Consider the following 20,759-nt stretch of genomic DNA (forward strand, 5'->3'; position numbering starts at 1 on the left):
GCTGGATTTTCTGAAAGTCCATATAAGAAAAGACTGGTAAGAAAAACCCAAAAGGACTGTCATGGTTTAATCCCACCTGTCAACTAAGCAACATATAGCTTTTCACTTACTCCCACCAGTGGGATTGGGTAGAGAATCCCAAGAGTAAAACTCAGAACACCTGCAGGTTACGAAGTAAAGAGTAAAAGCTAGATAACTTTTGACTCAACCATGGGTTGAGATAAAGACAGTTTAATATGTAAAGCAGAAGTCATGCATGCAAGCAAAGCAAAACAAGGAATTGATTCACTGCTTCCGGGCGGGTGGGCAGGCAGGTGTTCAGCAATTACATGGGAATGCAAATGCCATCACTCCAAACATCCCCCCTTCCTCCTTTCTCCGCCAGCTTTATATGCTGAGCATGATGCCACATGGTACGAATATCCCTTTGGTCAGCTGTGCCCTCTCTCAACTTCCCATGCACCTCCAGCCCCCTCAGAGGTGGGGAAGAACCAGCAGCAAAGAAGGCCTTGGCTCTCTCTAAGCCCTGCCCAGCAATAACAAAAGCATCTGTGTATTATCAACCCTGTGTTCAGCACAAATCCAAAATACGGACCCATACCAGCCACTGTGAAGAAAATTAACTCTACCCCAGCCAAAACCAGCACAGCAGGACTGAGGCATCCCACAGTGGAAAGTCAGGGCTAGAGGTGGCCCAGAGACAAGGTCTGCACCATCTCATGCAGAATTTCACACTGAGAGATCGCAGAAATATTGCAGAGGTCCAGGCCTAAAAACCTGCTTTTTCAAACCACGTCCCGGAGGCGGTTTGAGGCAGGCCCCGAGGGTGGCAGAGCAGGCTGCCCTGGCATTGAGCCATGTGCGGGGGCCGAGAGGGTGGCTGCGGTCCCTGCCAGTGCGGTGTCTCCCGGGGCTGGTGCCCCATGGGCGGGCAGGTGACGCTGGGCCGCTGCAGCGGGCAGGGGTTTGGGCCGGGCGTGGAGCCCCCCGTGGAAAGGGTGCGGCAGCCCGGGCGCTCCCCGTTGCGGGAGGAAAGGCAGAGCCGGCTTGGCCTGCACGGACGGTCGCTCCGCAGCCGTGCATGGCCATCGCCCCCGGCGGCTCCGGCAGCGCTGCGGGCAGGAGGGCGGGGCGGGGGCGGCGGGCCCTCCCCGCGCCCGGAGCTCCCGCGGACGGCAGCGGAACGCGGCGGCGGGTGCGGGTTGCGGAGGGCCGCTTTGAGGCGGGCACCGCGCGGCGCCGGTATGAGGGAGCTGCCGCCAGGCCCGGGCATGGAGAGCGACATCTTGGACGCGCTGGAGGCCTTGGGGTAACCGGGCAGCGCTGGCGGCTCCCCCTGCGCGGGACGGGGGCCCGGGGGCAGCCCGGCCGGGCGCAGAGCGGGGCATCGCCGCCGCGGGCGGAGGCGAGCGAAGGGAAGCGGGGGCTCGGCAGAGGGACCGGCACCGCGCTGAGGCGGCTGCCGGGGCGCTCCGGCCTCGGCCAGCGGCGTGTGCGGGGGCTCGCCCCGGCCGTGCCGGGGGAGGGCAGAGCGGCGCGGCCATGCCGGGGGCGCAGAGCCGGGGCGGCCCCCCTGGGGCGGCCCGGCCGGCCGGGGCTGGTTGCGGGGACCGGGCGGCCCCTTGTTCTTCGGTGCTTGCCTCCCTCCCGCGATGTGCCGCGGATAATGCGGAGCAGAAACGGTGTAAAATTTAGTTTGATTTTTTCAGTTATCTTCTTGCCAGTACTCCAGGGGCAGTGAATTGCTAATGTTAGAAGGAAATTTGACTAAACACTTGGATTAATACTTAAATTCTCTGCTAAGCGTGTGAAAGTGGAAAGTCTGTTTTCACATACACGTGTGAAGTGCCTGCGTCCTATTTTGTGACAAATTTGTTTATAAATGACCAGTAATTTTTTGTTTATTTAAAAAAGAAGTGTGAGTTATCCCTTGACAAAAGTAACTTTAAAAGATTAATTCCTTTAAGTGTAGTTGCTGGCCAGCTTATAGTAAAATAATTTTAAACCGTGTATATTTTTTGTCAAACTTGCTTCTTATTACTAATGTTTATCTCTCTTTGCAGGTACACAGGTGCCCTGTTGGAAGAGGAAGCCCTGAACAAAGCAGCAGAAGATGGATTGTCTTCACCAGAATTTTTTGAGCTTTGTGTTTGGTTAGGTTCCCAAATAAAATCACTTTGTAATATGGAGGAAAGCATCACTTCAACAGACGGTATATGAATGTATATTTAATAAAGCAGTTTGGTATTTATTCAGTGCATTTAGACCTGTATTGTTCAGCTAATAATGAAATTACAGTGTTGAAGTTTACAAGGTAGCTGAAAGATAGCCCAACTGAGGCTCATATTTCTGTGTATGTAGCTCTTAGATCAAGGTCTTATGTTGTGAAGATTGTTTCAAAAGGAAGAAAAGGTTATTTTGAGTGGGTTTAATTCTGCATAAATATAGAAAGAACATTTACACAGGTAATCATAATATATAGCTTAAATTGCATGCCTGCTATTTTCATCTTGTTGGTCCACTGCAGCGCTCGGTTCAGCATTGTGTAGTTACATGAGGTGCTCAGTAGTGCTACCTGATTATTTCCTGGAATTTGGATAAGATTTCCTCCTAGTTATGATTTCACCAAAGAAGTAGTAAAACTAAATAACTGAAAATAATGGGTTAATGACTCCTATAACTTCTTTATCAGAAAATTAATTACGTCTGCATACTATTTTGTGATATAAACTGTTCACTTCTTGGGATGTTCATTTGCATTCGTGTCTTCAGAAACACAAGTTCACCTTCTCATTCAAGGCATGAGTACAATACACTATCAGAACACTTGTCTGCTTGTATGTAGGAGTTTTTTAAGAAAATGGTAATACGGTGTAAGGTGATTAGTCTTTGTCTGGGTTGTTGAAATCTGCAATTTAAGTTGTTAAGAAAATTAGATTGCAGTTTGATGTTTCTGTAAAAAGACATAAGCTTTGCATTTATTCCCATAGGTATGAAAGATACAGAGAGCTTCCAGCTTGAGATTAGTGGCTTTCTGAGAGAAATGGCTTGTCCATATTCGTCACTAATTTCTGGAGATATCAAGGACAGATTAAGAGAGAAAGAAGATTGTCTTAAACTCCTGTGTAAGTAATACCATTTTTCACATTTATAATACAGTATTTTACATGCATGCTTTATCATTTCTGTACAGTTTACATTGAAGAGTTCTTAAAGCTTTTAAGTTGATGTGTACAACCATTACAAGCTAGCTAAGCGTGAATCAGCTGACTTGTGCAGAAGTGGAAAACAGAAAAATATTACAAAACTGTTTTAGCAGAAACTAAAATTTCTTTTTAAAGTATGGTTCAACCTGATCCTGCTCTTGATCCAGTGCCAGTTCACCCAAACTGAGACCTTGCGTCCTGCGTTTCTGAGAGGTTTCTGGGCAGCTTGAACAGAAATGCTGCATGATTTGAAGGTGCTAAAAGCAGCATTGAGAGAAGCAAAGTCTAAGTTTAAGCTGCACTTGGACACAGGAGTGGCAGCAGGAACCAGTGTGATAATGTGAAACTAGCCAAGGAGTAGGGGTCTGGTGGTGGAAGTGAGTTGAGCAGTTAAATACAATGTGTAGACTGAAGGTAGGAGGTCAGGTAAGAGGGAGTTTAGATAAAGAATGGGAAACTGATACAAACCTGTCCAGGAGACAACTGAGAAAGAGTTTTCCTTTTATCATGGTTGTCTTATAAATGCGTATATTTCACCTGTTTATGTGAAGACGGATGCAGAAATATTTAAGTGTCTCTAAATCTGACATTATGACACTTTTCTCTTTAGTATTTCTAACTACAGAACTTCAGGCATTAAAGATTCTGCATAGTAAGAAAATCAAAGGCTCTCATTTGGAAAAGCACAATGAAATTATTCAGGAAGTGCAAGCTATTTGCGATGCACTGGGTCTGCCAAACTCCTCCCCTTCTGGTATTCCGCCCTTGTTAGCCAATGTGGAACAAAAGGTATGTGCTTTTATGTGTTCTCTCTATTGCTAAACTGTCAGTATTATATCTGTAAGCATTCATCTTAGAATCAAAGGCCCAGCAGTCTTAGCCATAAAACCTCTATCTGACAAGTGCAAGAGAATTTTAATTCTGAAATCCAGCTTAGTGTTTTAAGTTAAACTGTTTTAGTTATGAGGCGGAGTATTTCAGCATTTCCCTGAGGTTGTCATGTAACTGATGAGTTATACTTTGCCGTGCAACTTTAAGGTATAAGTTTTCCTCTTACTCAAATGTACTGCAGCGAGCAGAAGATTCGTGTAGTAACTGATTGTGCATTTATGTACCTGTAGTTATTTCTGGGATGTATTTAAATTTAATACCCAAAACTTAAATTAGTTCCTCTTAGTTTGTCAATTTCCTAATTGCAAGTATTGATGTGTTAGTGCCATTGCTTTAGTTGCAGAAGAGGATGAAAGAGCCTGAATTGCCAGGAGTCAGCCAACTTAAACTTTATTCAACAGGATAGTTCTTTCTGTTGTGTCCCTCCAGGTGCCAACTCAGTTCACTGATGTGGTCCTTAGTCTGCTTTCCTTATTGCAGAATGTAAATAGGCGCCTGAGGTGGAATTTATCTTCCCTATCAGACAGCTAAGTTTTGCTGTTTATTTCTGTCTGGTATTTGGGGAGAGAGTGGGTGACCAATCCCCCTTAAGGGGGGAATGAAACTACCTCTGGCCCTGAGTCTTCTTCCATGCTTCTCAAACCTTTCACATGATTTTGCATAATCATGCTTCTTTTTAGCTTCCTCCTCATCAAGCAGTGAGCAGTTGAACATTCAGAGATTTTGGAGAGAGGGCCTGGTACTGTGGTTTTCTTACATCTGTGTGACAAGATGAAACCTTCAATAGGTTCGTTTATAAAAATGAAGTTGACGTTGAAAAGGGCGATTCCTGCACTATTAACTTTGCTTCATCTAGTTAGTTCTAAGGAAACCTTTTTATCTAGTCTTTCTGTTAAATACTTTGGAAGGGATGACGAAATAATTCTAGTACAGTTTTCTGAGAATTAAAATGTCTGAGTTAAAACTGATAATTGATTTGAACTGGCCTGGTACTGCTGATCTCCCTCCACTTGCTGTAGATGGCAGCCGTGGCCAGAGGCCTTCCTTGCTTCACTTCTCAGGCACAGATTTAGTTTCATCCCATTACAGGGGTAGAACTGCAGTTCTGTGGCTGCGGGACAGCAAGACCTTCGTACACAGACAGTGATCCTGGAATGTTTTCTTTGAATTATTAGACACCTGGAATCTGCCATCTTTTGCAAAGTCCGAAATTTCCCATCAGACAGGACCGGAGGCTTGAATAGCGTGTAGAGTGTTGCTGTCACAGCTTGTGTAAACTGTTACAGTTTCACAAGTACTAATATGAGCAGAATCTTTAAACTGTGGGGGGGGGAGTTGTTTGTTTGTTTGTTTGTTTATTTAGTAATGCTGTCTGGACTGTTTTCCAGTAACTTTCTGGTCTGTCAGTTCCACGGTACTTATACCACTTGAACTCACTTCAGAGTCTAGAAAGGTGGCAAAACTAGTTTGTTCATTTTCTTGACTCCAAATTAATAATGTAATTTTTTTCTCTGCATGTTTCATCCCTTATAAACAAAGGAATTTTTTGTACCTCTCAGATTGTGTAGAAATTCTGTATGTTTAATTGTCTTTCATCCACTGCTTTAGTATAGGACAGGTTTGAAGTTATCTTGATACATTACAGAGTTAGAGACCTACATTTATAGGTATAAGTGTATTAGAAAGGCAATACCACCAATTAAAGTTTGTTGGCTTTGTACACATTTTTTTTCAGTGCACCATTTGTTACTTCTTTTTATATTCTCACAGAACTTCATTGGAAATGATCCATTTATTTTTTGCAAATATTTTGGGGCTTTTTATTTAATTAGATTCTGTATAAAATTGCACTGTTGATTTTTAGCATTATATCACTCATAAAAGAAATTTACATACCAATCTAATATTTTTATATATTGTATCTGCAGCATTTCAATATGTCTACTCTTTGTGTAGCATCTTCAGCAATGTCAGTAGCTGTGGGAGTAGTTCTGAGAGTAGTTTGGCTGTGCAGCAGCAAACTACCAAAGGGACAGATCACACATTGTATTTTGGTATGGAACATTAGAGCACTGGTTGTTTTAAATAATTTTTCAGTTTATTTAAAAGACTAGTACAAAGTGATAATTGCTTTCTTCATTCAAACTGAGTTTTGTAGTAACTGAAACTTTGAATCATAGCTGGTATCTTTTGCATCTCCTGTAATTAACTGGGTTATTGGTCATCAGCATATGTAAGAAAATGTGAGAGGGTAAGTGACAGCCGTCTACTGCTAAATATATTTTATTTTATTGTGTTGAACTAAAAAACTGATAGTAATTTTTTAGTTGTTTAAGATGCTGTTCCCTTGTAAAATGTATTTACAGTGACATTGTAATACTGGTTATTTGAAAAACTTCTTAATGTGATGCTATTCAAAAGACTTTTAAATTTTTTTGCCCACATTACGAATGAAAAGAAACTATAAAGGGTTATCAAAGAAACTAAATCAAAACTAAACTAAAATAACATTTAAGTGAAATATGAGAAGAATATTTCTTAAAATATGTGGGTACACTTCCTAGAATTTATTCATATTTAAGTTAATGTATTGCTTTTAAAGGTTAGTGTGTAGTAATTTTACAGATGTAATGATACCTGTACAGTAAAGTATTAGTGTAGTTGCAGAACAAGACAAAAGAGTTGTCCTGTTCACCAGACATAAAGGTCAAACAAAAGTGTATTTAAAGTTAGATAAATACTGAAATTATCTGTGAGTATATGGAAGAAAGGCAGAGGATGGTTAAAAATATTTTGTGCTTAAGAGGTTAGGTGATCTTTCTGCAATTGTGCAGTACACCTTATGACTTATTAAGGCAATATTCTTTCCTTAAAGTGTTGTTAGTTTAACTAATAAAATTACACCTCTCCCCGGGTCAGGCTTCTTCAAAATCTTAGAAACTCTGGAGGTGCATGCGTATATGATGTTTAGCCATGCAAAAGGTGTTAAACAAAAATTACTGTGTTTTGACAGAGGATGATGATAATTAATAAATATATTGACCATAGTAACTAAATGTGAGCTAAAATTTTTTTAAATGAGTACAACATTACAAAACAAATGAGAAATGTCATGTTAAATACATAAAGATATGTGCTTTTTTGATAACAGTAGAGTAACTGTATATTTTCATACAGCAGATTTTGAAGTGAGTATTTTTATCCCAAACAGATCCAACAGCTGATCTGTTTCATTCTACTTTAGAGGGTGTGTGAACTTTCAAAGCAATCTCATAAATATTTGGTGTTACCAAGGTCATTGATTACACAGTATGTTGCATAGTAAAGTATACTCATTCCATCTAGTTTTATTTACTTGGTTTTCAGCTGAATGTATGAAAAATTTAGGATAATTTGGCTGTGGCAATTTGTCCTGCGTTACTTTGAGTATGTTTTCACTGCTCTTTTATCTGGGCACTGCTTTTGATATTGTTCCCACTTATACTTACAGACTTCTTTCTGGGTTGTGGTAGTTTTTATAAGCTCTTGCTTATCCTTCTTTATCTAGGGCAACTGCAATGGGAATATTGTAGTAATAAGATGCCCACTTTTCAGATACTGCTAGGCCATCTTTTCTGCTGGAGTCAAAACACTATTTTCCCATAATTTGCTCACTGCACAACGTATTTACATTAGTTCTTTTCTGTGATTATTGAGGGCAAGAGCTGATAGAAGAACTATAATCAAGATTGATTTGGAGTGAATGCAAAAGTCTTAAACATAATGTTAGCTGGAATCAATTATAGGATTGGAGGAAAATTTGAGAGAGAATGACTGCATACGTATCATCTCTCCTGCCTTTCTTACTAGCACCCGTCACCAGATTTTTGTAGCCCAGTCTTGCATTCGGCAACCGAACTCCTAGCTTGCAATTACAGTAGTTACAACACCTTGGTAATATGTAAAATAAGTCATTTAACTAGTCCTTCTTTTTATATGCATTTGAAGAATTTGCCATATAGCTATTGTTCTATTATCAAGAGGAGAAGGGATGTGCCATAAAATAATTTTGTGTAGAGGCCAGTCACCCTATGAAAGTATTCAGGAAATCTTCTTTTTGTAATGGATATAAGCCAGAAGACGTATACCATTTGATCTTAGGCATGGCAAAATGTGATTGCAAAACATTGTGCTGAAATAAATGTAAACATCATTTGAGTTCTGAGATGCATGTGTTTTGTTTCAGATAAAGGACATTCTCTCAAAAGTTCAAAACAAACACGTGGGGAAATCACTGCTAACAAAACCTCTGAATTCTGACCAAGTGGTAAAGAAAAGTTTATCCATTTCTTTTCAGTATTTAACACGATGGTCAAAATTAATGCATACAGCTTCATTTAACTTTGCTTATTTTACAGTCACTGTTCTATCTCCTAATACTAAAATTCAGTTGCTAAATATTAACAGTGATAAATACTTCTAGAACTAACATTATAAAACAGAGCTCGTGTTAATTCTTTCAAAACATTTTGTGTATACACACTACTGTAGCATTACATAGAGGCTATATAGTTTATAGTGGTCTCCTGGGGATAAACATCTTAGTTGATTAATGGGGTTAACTTTGAATTGACTTCTATAACTATATATTTGACTGACTTTTTTCATTCTAACACTGCAGAAAAGATTGGAAAAAATCAATGATGCTCTTCGCAGTGAGTACGAATGTCGAAGACGTATGTTAATGAAGAGGCTCGATGTGACTGTACAGTCTTTTGGCTGGTCTGATAGAGCAAAGGTAAACTTGATTTATTCTTTGCTTCCTGTAGGTGGGAGTCTGCTACAGTTCCCCAGGTCTTCCTACAAAATATGCATACCATGTAAATACACTGTCAGTACTGTTGTCTTTTTCCAGCCTCTCATCCTGGATTGTAATACCCAAATCCTAGGTATTGAGGAAGTGGAAGGATTTAACCATATGGCACAGTCCATCCTTTGTGTCTGTTTATAGCTTCACAATTAGAAATTCTAGTGTCTTGTGTTGGGGTTTCTCACTTTATTAAAGTTCGCATCTCCCTTTTTTCTTTTCTATATCCAACCCCCTCCAATCAAGTCAATGAGGAGGGAGCCTCAGTGTTTCTCATCCAGATGCAAAAGGAAGACAAACACTGAGCCTTAACAGAGATTGGGTGAAAAAAGTGATTGCTCATGAAATCAGTGAGATTACAGTGACTGCTACATATGTTGGATTCAGTGCTACTCAGTGAACAGCTGGTTGGTCAAAGAGCTTATTTCAATAGCATCTCGTGTGAGAATGTCACACAATTACTTCAGTCCTTCAGATCACTAAGAATTCCAAAGCACTCCTCTGGATTTGGTCTGCTGATATCATTTTAATTGTGGTGATTTCATTTGTACTATTTCCTAAAGCTCTGTATATTAAAAAGTGTCACAGTTTATCGTTGACACATACAGACAGAGTCAACTTCATGAAGCTCACCAAGTATCACTGGAAGACATGAGTGTAGACCCTGCTGTGCTGTTCTGAAATGGCTCACTGTTTAATTTCTGAAGGGATTGTGAATGCTTTTATCCTGCAAGAAAGGAGAACGGGAGCATTTAGTTCACAGAAGCCAGGAGACATCTATACATAAACAACTTCCCTACAGCTATACCAATACAATTACATATCTTCAAATTTTAAAATGTACTTCTAAAATGTAGTTGATGTTAATTGATGACTAACCAGCAGACTAAAACCTAAGTCACTGACTATTGTTCTATTCAAACGATGTGGAAAACAATGAATGTACCTTTGCAATGGAACAATAGTTTAAAGAGATTTTTAGTGATGATAAAATAGTCAGATGATTCATTTTCTTATCTTTGATGTTGATGTGAAATATTATGCAGTTACAGAAATAGCAAAGTTACCATAGTAATTAAAAATTATTTTTAATCTTTTTTTTTCCTTATTTCTCTTGTAGGAATATATGTTCATAACTTCTTCTAGAAGGTTTTTGGGATGGCAAATGTTTTGGCATTGATATAGTTTAGTTTTGTTTTCTTGAAGCCAAGAGGCAAATTGTTCTCTTTTTAAATTTATTTGTTAGCTTGCCTTTTTTTCCCTGCCACTTAAGCAGAGAAATGCATCAATACCTGTTTTGATGATGTGACATTTTAGTGGTTTGGGTTTTTTTCTAACTTGTTCAGTCCCCAAGAGGGATAAGTTTGCAGACTGAAATGGGTCCATAAATGATGCAGTAATTACAGTCATGTCAAGGAACAACACCTGTTGTCTGGTCTAGCAAAGATCAAATTTCTTTTTTCTCTGAAGATCATTCTAGATGTTCCCAGGAAGTGTATTTATTTTCCTTTTTTGCTAAACAAATGAAACACCAAAAAACGTGGAAAAAAAATCTAATTTTCTCCCCTTCTCAGTCTCACTTTTTCATAGCTTGCCTAAGTATTTTGCTGCATTGATACATTTTCAGGTTTCCACAAATGTACGTTACTTTGAAGCTACTCTGTTATCATCACATTTAGAAGTGGTTTGTTGAATATGGTTATATAAAGTTCTTGAGAGAGAGCTTTAGTCTGTAGACATGTTGGAAGACATTAAAGAATCTGATGCCAGTGGATAGAGGAGTTTCTCTTACAGTGTTGCTAAGTTTCAGCATCAATTATACATAATCAGCAGTACTTTTTGTATAATAGCTCCACCAGTGTGAAGAGAATTGGTAATAACTGGCACTATGTTTTGTAAGATAATCTGTATTTACAGAAGTTACACCTTCTGTTCAAACTGAAACTTACTGAGACCAGTACATGGTTTACAGTAAGTCTGTTGGTGTGTTTTATGGATAGCAAGTAAGTTGTGTTTGATTTTCTCATTTAGGTAAAAACAGATGAAATAGCACGTATCTATCAGCCCAAGCGCTATGCATTATCTCCAAAGTCAACTATTACATTGGCTCATCTTCTTGCTGCTCGAGAAGATTTATCCAAGATCATAAGAACAAGTAGCGGATCAACACGGGAAAATACTGTCTGTGCTATCAACAAGGTATACTTTTTGTTTCTGGGATGTGCTAAAAAGACATGGGAGTTTATAGACCTATCAAAAGTCATCCTTAGCTTAGTATTTTCATTTCATATTTTCCATTTAAGAAAGGAAGGTTTGCAGTATTCTGGTAAACATTGCAGCAACTTCTTTTATCATCTTGCTACACAGTCAGTCATGCAACAGGGTGAAACAGTGGTGTGGATGAGAAGGAACAGTGGTGGAGGGATGTACATATGTTCACATGAGTGTGTGTGTATGTGTGTGTGTAAATGACCTTTTGAGTTCAGAGAAACTACACCTCACATTAAGGATATGTGTAAGTATTAACGGTATCAGTTTCTGGGCTACCTGTTGCTGGGATGGTGTTGTTTGGTTTGTAAACCAGCATTTTTAGTTCATTAGTGTATTACAAAACAGAAAATTATCTGTGGAATGTCATTTTGCTGCAAAGTAGAATTATTTGGTTTGGCTGCAGTAATAAATCAACATGGTACTGCTTTCATGTGTGTGATAAAAGCTGAAGCTTGTCAGTAATGGCATTAGTTTCACCATGCAAGCAGTGACTAAACCTGCATCTGTATTTACAGATTTTTCTAAGGTTTTTTTCCTCGTTTAGATGCCCTTTAATATGTTTTGATCCCAAAGACTCTGAAATTTCTTAATTGTTTTAGGATCTCAGAGAAAGTTTGTTTTTTTCTTTAGAGGACTTCAGTTGGAGTGCCTGGGACTGACCAGAGCATGTCAACATTGATCACAGAGTTTAGGAAATACCAAAACAACAACAAAAAAACCTACGTGGATACTTTGTTCCTCAAGCTAATGTTTTGCATAACTTTGTCCAGTACAGTATCTATTTTGTTAAACTAATACTCACCACAGTCAAGATCCATTTTCTGGGTTTTTCTTTTCATGGAAGTGTTACTGCAGCTTGTTACGCATTTTGTCTAGGCCAGCTTTCTACTGAGTATCAGTAGTTTTTAATCTAAGGCAAACTGGAATTCCTTCAAGAGTTGCATATCAGTTTGCTGGTTTGTTTTCCTCAGCAGATTAGGTTTGAACTTGAACTTTAAAATTTATGTAGAGCCACATCGTAAGGAATCTATTTTATATGAATATATATTTTTGTATTCATGTGTATTATATATGAACGATGTATATTGCTTATTACAAGACTAGCACTTCATGTGTGTGTAGCATTCTTCATAAAAATTTCACAAAAGTAATATGAGCTAGCTATTTTTGGTTTTTTTGTTTAGGGGGAAAATGAGAACACTTTCAGAGTTCTGTTGTGGTTTTAGTACAGGGAATAGTGATTCTGCTGTCAGTCACCACACTGAGGGGCCATATGTCTTGAAAGGAGCGGGAAGCATTTCTCTGTCCATAGAAGAAGAATCCTGTGTCTCTTCACGTTATTAATGCTAGGTTTTAACTTTAAACATGAACTTTTTTTCCACATAGGTTCTGATGGGGAGAGTACCTGATCGTGGAGGCAGACCAACAGAGATTGAACCACCTCCTCCTGAAATGCCACCATGGCAAAAAAGACAAGAAGGTGGTGGAAGAGGTGGCTGGGGAGGTGGTGGTGGTGGTGGAAGGGGCAACTGGGGAGGCGGAGGGGGCAGAGGAGGAGGAGGTGGAGGTTTCAGAGGTAGTGGTAGGGGTGGAGGTGGCTACCAGGGTGGAGGTGGCTACCAGGGTGGAGGTGGCTACCAGGGTGGAGGTGGCTTCCAGGGTGGGGGTGGCTACCAGGGTGGAGGTGGCTTTCAAGGTGGCAGGGGAGGTTATGGTGGCAGGGGAGGCTATGGTGATCCATATGGTGGAAGAGGAGGAGGAGGATACCGAAGATACTAAAGTACTGTAAATCTTAGCAGAATAACTGGCAAAATATAGTGGTGGTGTTTACTGGTATTAGACATTAGATATGTTGACTTGAGTTTAGGTTAGAATTAGGTATGACCGTATGAATCATTGCATTAGACCAACTGATGTTCTCATTGAGTTCTTTTAGTTAACTGAACAGAATTTTTATACTAAAATGTGATGACTAAAGTCCTTGCTTATATGCTGTTTTCTATTATGTCATTTTATTTAAAATAAACCTCAGAAAACTGAATAAAACTCTTTATAAGCAAACAAAAATATACTAATGGTCAGACCTCTCTAATTATTGCATGTTGCTCCAAAATGCTGTGTAAAAAAAATTAGGACTAGAACCAGATGAAACCACGTTTAAAGACCCCAGAATGCTTTCAGGTTTTTTCTCTTCATCTAATTTTCATGTGGGAAATGTAGATGAATTTTATTTTCAAATGTTAAAATCCTTAAGGCTTTGGTCAAAATTACTCAATTAGATTTGATTGTTTTTGCAGAACTTCACGTTGAAGTAACATTCTGAATTAATATTCTTACAGAAACTAATAAAATCAAGTTTTATGTTCATAATGTATCAGAGACTAGTTGAAGATCTGAGCATATACTATAGTCAGAATCATGGTGAGTTTTCATAGTGTCTTCATTTTACCTGTTTTCCATTTTATTGGCATTTCATCAAGTTATTTTCAGATCAGATTGGGCAGAAAACCTGCAGCCATTATGTCTGATAAGAATTCATATATATCCTTCTGAATCAGCCGTGAGACCCAAGGTTTGAATAAGCCAAGATTCTTAAGAAAGAACATGCCATTTCTTCTCCTTTTTTTTTGGTTCCCTCCTCTGCCTGCTCTGTGTTTGGAAGTCACCAACTGCCCAGTTAGTTAATAAGACAGTGATTTCGCTCTCTCTCACTCTGCCAACCTAAAAGAAACTGTCTTGATACGGTATGGGTGCCTTCTGCCTCACATACAGTGTTACTGTAGAAGGAGTAGGCTGTCATACAATTTTGGCTGTAAATATATGTAGACAGGAAATAAATTTAGAGCTGTCACTTAAGGAAGACAGTTCTTGATGTCCAGTGACTCTTAGATCTCTTTCCCTGCTGTGAGGCCACTCCTGAGAACAGAGGTGGAACAGGAGGGGGATGATCCCTGAGTACATCATGACAGCTTTTGCCAGGGTCAGTTTATTATTACAGAGAGAGGCAGGAAGGCATCTGATAAACCTGGGTGTGTCTGTTGATTAAATAGCATGGCAGCCTTGAAGCACTTGTAGCTGTAGGATTAACTGCATGTTGAACTTCAGGATTTGACTTTGGATTTATGTTCCACAGTTACCAGTTCCTTCTGCACAAATTTCTTGTTAGTGTCCATTGGTATGATTTAAAGGTGTTTTTTCACCTTTATTAACACATCCATGATGTCCTGTTACACTGGCAGCTTTATACATGAATGTAAAGTTTTGTTCAAAATCAAGTAATTTTCTCTTTCAGGAGCCTGCGTGGCTTATATTAATTAGTCGTCACCAACTCTTTAATTTGAAATTTTAATCCATATAAGCTTCAAAAGTTTTTCTGTCGTTACATCTTCTCTGATCACAGTTTGTGTGAGAATTCTGCTTCTAATGTAATAGATAGGGCCTTACCCAGGCTTTAGGGTTCCAGCAGGTGCCTGCCAAAATGAGGCAGGAGTTTCCTTGAACATGTTAGCTTGGATGTAAACCTTTGCAGTAATGGCTAAATGTCATCCAACTACTAGGAATATAGTTGCTTTGCCTTTTTTTTTTTTTTGTGCTCCTTTCTGGCTTAAGCCCTAGGCAGCCTCTGCAGTCTTTATGGACAGACCCACACAGGTCACATGGTTCTCTTGATTTTGAACATGTTTTTTGCCTTATGCTCTGGAATAGCGCAGAAATTGATGACATACCAAGTGACACTGCTGGCCTTGGAGTGAAGTGTTGGTTAGCAAAAGAACAGCTAGTAGCTTTCAATAACCAAAGCCTTAAGATAAAAGTCTGTTTGCTCATCCCAGTGTTACTTGTTGTTACAAGTAACCAGTGGGCTGCACCAGGTGTGGGTGTGGCTTGGTTATTTTATAGTTAACAGTTCATGCTGTTTGGGGGCAGGACAGTTCTGAATGAAATAAATCATCAAGTGAACCAGGTACATGCCCACTTGAATTCTAACAGTTAAATTATTTCAGTATCATATTTCAATTATATGTATGTAGACCATGTCAAAGATGGAAATTTAAATAGGTTTAAGATTTTCTTTTTTAATCTGGCCATTTCAGTTTTCCTTAAATAGTTTCAAAATGTGAAGCTAGGAGTTGTAAGCACCACCACAACCTCAAGTTTTGTCTTGAAGAAAAAATTCTGTTGTAAGTAAAAGATTTTCTTATATAAGTTTGTGAGTAATTTTGTGTGTATTCACACTTAGTGAATACCTAGATGAATATTGTTTTGTTTGTTCAAGAACTGAAAAATAGGTTGAGGATTTTTTCAAGAGTTGAGAGAGACACTTTTGTTAACAGCTGTAAAGACTGAGGAATAAAGCACTGTATATGACATTATTTGCATCATCTGTGTAGTGTGATTTGGATCCACTATCATATGTTCCTCCTGTGTTTGTAAGGAAGAGTTCCTGCTGGTGATTTAGAATAGTAATGAAACTTTTTATGTCATGAAAAATAACACATATATTTTGATCAAAATGAAGAAGGCTGTAGGTAACTATATAGAACAGTTTTAACAGATAGGGTATGTCCCAAGTATATCCCTATTACATTGTCAGGGATTACCGTGGAATCTCAGTTAAATTTTGTCTTAGTAAAAAAAAAAATACAAGTCTTTATGATCACTACTTTTGTCTTTATGGAAAGTATGGAAATATTCTCCCATTAATTCTGGTTTTCTTTTTTTAGTTTCTGTAATTATGAAGAAAATCACAACTTATTTTGTGTATGCAGGACCGTAGAGCAGATTTGCCCATATAAACAGGAGTCGCACTTCTTAACTCACCACCCTCATATGATTGAAGATAACTGAGTGAATGTTCATTACCCTGTATAAAAACAAATTTTAGATAAGGTATTTTGAGGTTTGCTTGCTTAAACTAGGCTTTTGTGCTGAGAAAACTTTTCAAAATTAGCATTCTTAACAAAAGTGAGAAACTGTGATAATAAAGACTGGTGCTTTGTGTTACTTGGAATAGTGGGTAGCAACACAGTGTCTGTACTGTGTCAACCACTAAAATACCAAAAGAATAATCTGCAAATACCTAGATTCTTAAGTTTTCTCTGGTGACATTCCAGGGCTCATAGAATGTGAATCTGGACTAGATACTCTGGTACTACGTTAATCCTGCAGAAGGATCTCAGATGACAGTCAAGAAAGATGAATATAGGTTGTACAGAATTCTCTGAGATACAAAGTCAGAGGAAGGAAATGCAATTTTAATATTTTTTCTATTATAAATATTAAACAAAAATCTTACAATTTATATAAAATCTTTACAATATGTACACTTCATCTTCACAGACAGCACTAAAACTTTTTCAAGTTGCCATAGAGATTGACTACAACAAAATAACAGATGCTACTAGAACAAAAACATATTTTCAAAAGCATATATAAGCTAATCTAAAAGTAGTTGTGTTTAACCTGAATATGAACAGTAGCCCTGCCTTGTTAATTGTGATATTACTTGATGTATTAACTTTTATGTTTAAATGACCAGAATTCACACCTGAAAAATAAATGGGGGATGGGGGACTGGCGCTTGTTCTTTCTGTCTTCTTGTATATGCAGCTGAACCTGGGGAAGGAAAAAGGTAAGTGTTTTCATTTAAATTAGCCATGACAAGTTGAATTTCAATATCAGTGTTTGCTAACATGACTCTTAAACAGCATTTTTAATTGTATCTTTTTTGCGTAACATAAAGCAGCTTGAAGATTAACACAGATGCAAGTGATTTTTCTTAGGTAGATTTGTTTTATCAGTTTCTCTGTAGTCAGATACATTATTCTTCATGCAGGAAAAACAAAGTCCCGAAAGAAAGGACTAACATAATTTAAAAAAAAAAAAAAGGAAGAAAAGGAAAAAGGAGAGAGAGGAAAAAAAAACTGTAAGTAGTTTTGGGCAAACAGAGAACCTGAAGGTACTTGGAGGGCTCTAAAATTGTCCAGCTATCAACTGACTTCTTTGAAGCAGGAATTTTTCAGCACACTTGTTCTGTAAGACATTCCTGCAAATAGATCCCTTTTCAGTAATTCAGACTGAACAAGAAGACAGCAAAGAGAAACATTAAGTTAGCACTTAAAACGGTACAAATCTATGGTTGTAACTCAGTTTTGAGTACCAAGTACTCAACTTAGTTATACAGTAGCCTTTGGGCCAGCTGCTGATCTTAGGAAATTTTCCTTTTAAGTAAGAGGTTTTGTTCATGATCTCCACCCCTGATCTTAGACAAAGTATATGCATACACAAAAATTCTATTAGAATCCACAGATCACAAACAATTTTGGCTGCACAAGATTTATGAGTCTTGCGCTGCTATTTTGGAGTATTTTGGAAATACGTGAAAATCTTCAACTTTTATCTTGTTTAATTATTGCAGAAAGAAACTTTTATTTGCTAAATGCCTGATAGAAATACACCTTGCTATAATTCCTTAAAGAGAGGACAAAATCAAGAAGCTTACAGAAAACGGGCAAACCAAGTTTGCAATCATGACCTGAAAGCCATTCTGATGGCTTCACTGATCAAAGTGCAATTCAGTGTTACTTGTTATTAATTCAGGTTAAGTGTATGAGGAGAAAAAAAGCTGCACAATCTTCAGAGATGCTGTGGTTTTTTCCTATGCACTTCAGTTATTTACAGTAATGTAACAGAATATCTACTACTACTACTCTTTCCCTCCATTTGTTTTTACTTGTTCATGGAGTTGCAAGCACAATCCAATTTCTCCAGAACTCAAAAATTTAGAATCACTTAACTGGCAAGTAGTTTCAAATGTACTTTCTTTATAAATAAAGCATTCATATAATTGATAATGACTGTAAATTGTGAATTGAATGTATATTTATACCAGTTTGAACACAAAGCACACATGCTGTTGTAATAGATTAAATTTCAATCTGTAATGGACTTGGTAACTTATAAGCATCAGAAACAAAGTCCGCTTAATGATCCTCAAAACTTCTATGTGTGATGACAAATCTCTGATAAATGCAAGCAAGTTTTATACAACTTTAAGTGCACAGATTCTCTTGGAATACAAACGCAATTTTAAAATTGGCTGTTCTGACAAGTAGATTTACCAGTAACTTGAAAGACTGTTTTGTTGTCTCAACAATATGTACACTTTGTGTCTTTAAGTTACTTTCCTCACACCTTTTACTATACAAAATTTACAGACATAAGAGCACACTCCATCTTGACTCTATGTAAAGTGCATGTGAAATCTAGGAGAGAGAAAATGGAGAAACCTTGTTAGGAGCTCTGCAATACAGTAGTTGTTGCACTGGGATAACTGTCCAGTTTTCCCTCATAATATGGCTCTAAAGGTTCTACTCAACTATGGTATCCACTTTGACATGAGAGAAAAATAATGAGCCTTGTCCCATATCAACTGTATGGGGACAAGTCAAATAAATAGGACTAAATGTTCCAAGTCATGGCATGGAATACAAAAAATAAAAGCAGTATTCAATGTCAACTCTCTGTACTTGTCTATTTTACCTTAATAAAGGTAAGCATTTGAGCAGCAGAACTTCTAAAGCTCTGAAGGAGGTTTAAAAAAATTGTCAGTTTATCCTAAAGTCTAAGACTCAATCAATTGTCATTAGCTTAACTTCTTATTTCAATGTTCTTCTTAAGCTTCAGAAATAAAGATGACAGTTCATGATTTTAATTGGTTTCAGCCCCAGTGAGAAGGAACTGTTTATCTTAATGTAGTATTTCTACAGTTTGCCTTCCTCAGCTTTAGGAAACAATTGTTTCTACAAAACTGAGTTTGGGCCAAATTTGAGATGACACAGTCTTATGAACAGCTACTTTGTCAGAACACTTGTAGAGTAAGGTATGCTGCTGGCAGCCACGTCACTGGAACATCCACTATGATCTTCAACATGAAAAGAGAGTTCAGCAACACCCTCAGTCCTTTTAAAAGCAAACCCAGAAGATACTGTTTCCATTCCACAAATAATGCTAAATTACCTTAAAAAGTCAAAGAAATGGATTTATACATTTGAGAGTGTGTGTTTAATAGGGAAATATGTTGAGTGAAGAGAATATTTCTTCTTAACATCCTTCAGACTCTCTCCAGTTGACTTGGTAAAGCAGCTTTATCACAGCCCATCCTTCAGTCTTACATTCTTCCGTAGGATATTTTCCTCTCTCATCTGCTAGGAGCAGTCTTTGTGTTGTAGACTGTCAACTACATGGTTTCTTCTCTGGAGTGTGAGAGATTCAATTGTTTTATGTGCCTCTTTCAGTTGGATCTTTAAACCTTCATTGTCTGCCTTTAGAATGTTTCTTTCCTAAACAAACAAAAAATAAGAGAATTGTATTTTATTTTGCATTTGTTTCAGGATGTCTGGTTGTATATTTAGGTTGACTGCCATAAACCTTAGTTGGTGTAGCTTTTATCAGTGGAACAGAATCATAACTTATTTAACATTTCCATAGTCACTGGCCTGTCTTTTGTGTATACTCTTAAAGCTTCCCAGCATCTTGTGTCTAAGTCATGTCCACAACCTGGATTTATCCACCCTCCCCTTCTTCTCTTCACATCCTTATTATATTGAATATACTGTTGATTGAAAGGGAAATGGTCTATACTGGAAGATTCTTGTCTTAACCTCTGTCTTAATAAACCATCTTTCATAAAAGTTGAATTCACTTTATCAACAGCAAAGGATATTTTGAATATAACAGAATAATGATAAGTAATGAGTAAAGTATGAAAATAAATCTGACTGTTTCTTGTAATTATAGCTAGAGGCATCCATCAGTTGCACTGTTGATATTGTTATAGTCTCTTTAATCTAATTGGAAAATGGTGTTTCTACAAACCTGAATTTGGGCCAAATTTGAGCTGACAGTGTTATCATAGAATCATAGAATCGATTGGGTTGGAAAAGACCTCCAAGATCATCGAGTCCAACCCTTGGTCCAACTCTAGTCCATTTACTAGATCATGGCACCCAGCGCTACGTCCAATCTGTGTTTAAAAATCTCTAGGGATGGTGAATCCACCACCTCTCCGGGCAGCCCATTCCAATGCCTGATTACTCTCTCCGTAAAGAATTTTTTTCTGATATCCAATTTAAATTTCCCCTGGCAGAGCTTAAGCCCGTGCCCCCTTGTCCTATTCCTGAGTGCCTGGGAGAAGAGACCAGCCCCCACCTGGCTATAACTTCCCTTCAGGTAGTTATAGACAGTGATGAGGTCACCTCTGAGCCTCCTCTTCTCCAGGCTAAACAACCCCAGCTCCCCCAGCCTCTCCCCATAGGACTTGTGCTCCAGTCCCTTCACCAGCCTTGTTGCTCTTCTCTGGACCCGCTCCAGCACCTCAATATCCTTTCTGAACTGAGGGATCCAGAACTGAACACAGTACTCAAGGTGTGGCCTCACCAATGCAGAGTACAGGGGAAGGATCACTTCTCTGGTCCTGCTGGTCACGCTATTTTTGATACAGGACAGGATCCCATTGGCCTTCTTGGCCACCTGGGCACACTGTTGAC

General features: G+C 38.4%; 2 protein-coding genes across 5 annotated transcripts in view; one reads left to right on the forward strand and one right to left on the reverse strand.

The window, feature by feature from the left end:
• The first annotated feature begins 1,018 nt into the window (after positions 1-1,018).
• Positions 1,019-13,260, forward strand: FAM98B (family with sequence similarity 98 member B). The gene is made up of 8 exons (XM_071558051.1): positions 1,019-1,309; positions 2,064-2,212; positions 2,991-3,125; positions 3,817-3,995; positions 8,323-8,403; positions 8,758-8,874; positions 10,975-11,142; positions 12,601-13,260. Exons 1-8 carry the CDS (start codon positions 1,245-1,247, stop codon positions 12,991-12,993), a joined length of 1,287 nt encoding a protein of 428 aa, XP_071414152.1. The 5' UTR covers positions 1,019-1,244; the 3' UTR covers positions 12,994-13,260.
• Positions 13,261-16,330: 3,070 nt separating this feature from the next.
• Positions 16,331-20,759, reverse strand: part of RASGRP1 (RAS guanyl releasing protein 1) — a 44,067-nt gene continuing 39,638 nt past the window's right edge. The window contains exons 17-18 of one of the 4 annotated variants that reach the window (XR_011698058.1): positions 19,231-19,553; positions 16,331-16,827 (exon numbers count right to left, since the gene is read on the reverse strand). Coding sequence is in view for 3 of the 4 variants with exons in the window: in XM_071558049.1 (XP_071414150.1) it covers positions 19,419-19,553 (135 nt within the window). In the remaining variant the exon portion in view is untranslated. Of the gene's footprint in view, positions 19,554-20,759 lie in introns of all 4 variants that reach the window. The other 3 variants (XM_071558049.1, XM_071558048.1, XM_071558050.1) reach the window with 3 other exon arrangements.

This window comes from Pithys albifrons, chromosome 6, assembly GCF_047495875.1.
Source record: "Pithys albifrons albifrons isolate INPA30051 chromosome 6, PitAlb_v1, whole genome shotgun sequence".
In the NCBI taxonomy this organism is placed as follows: domain Eukaryota; kingdom Metazoa; phylum Chordata; class Aves; order Passeriformes; family Thamnophilidae; genus Pithys; species Pithys albifrons.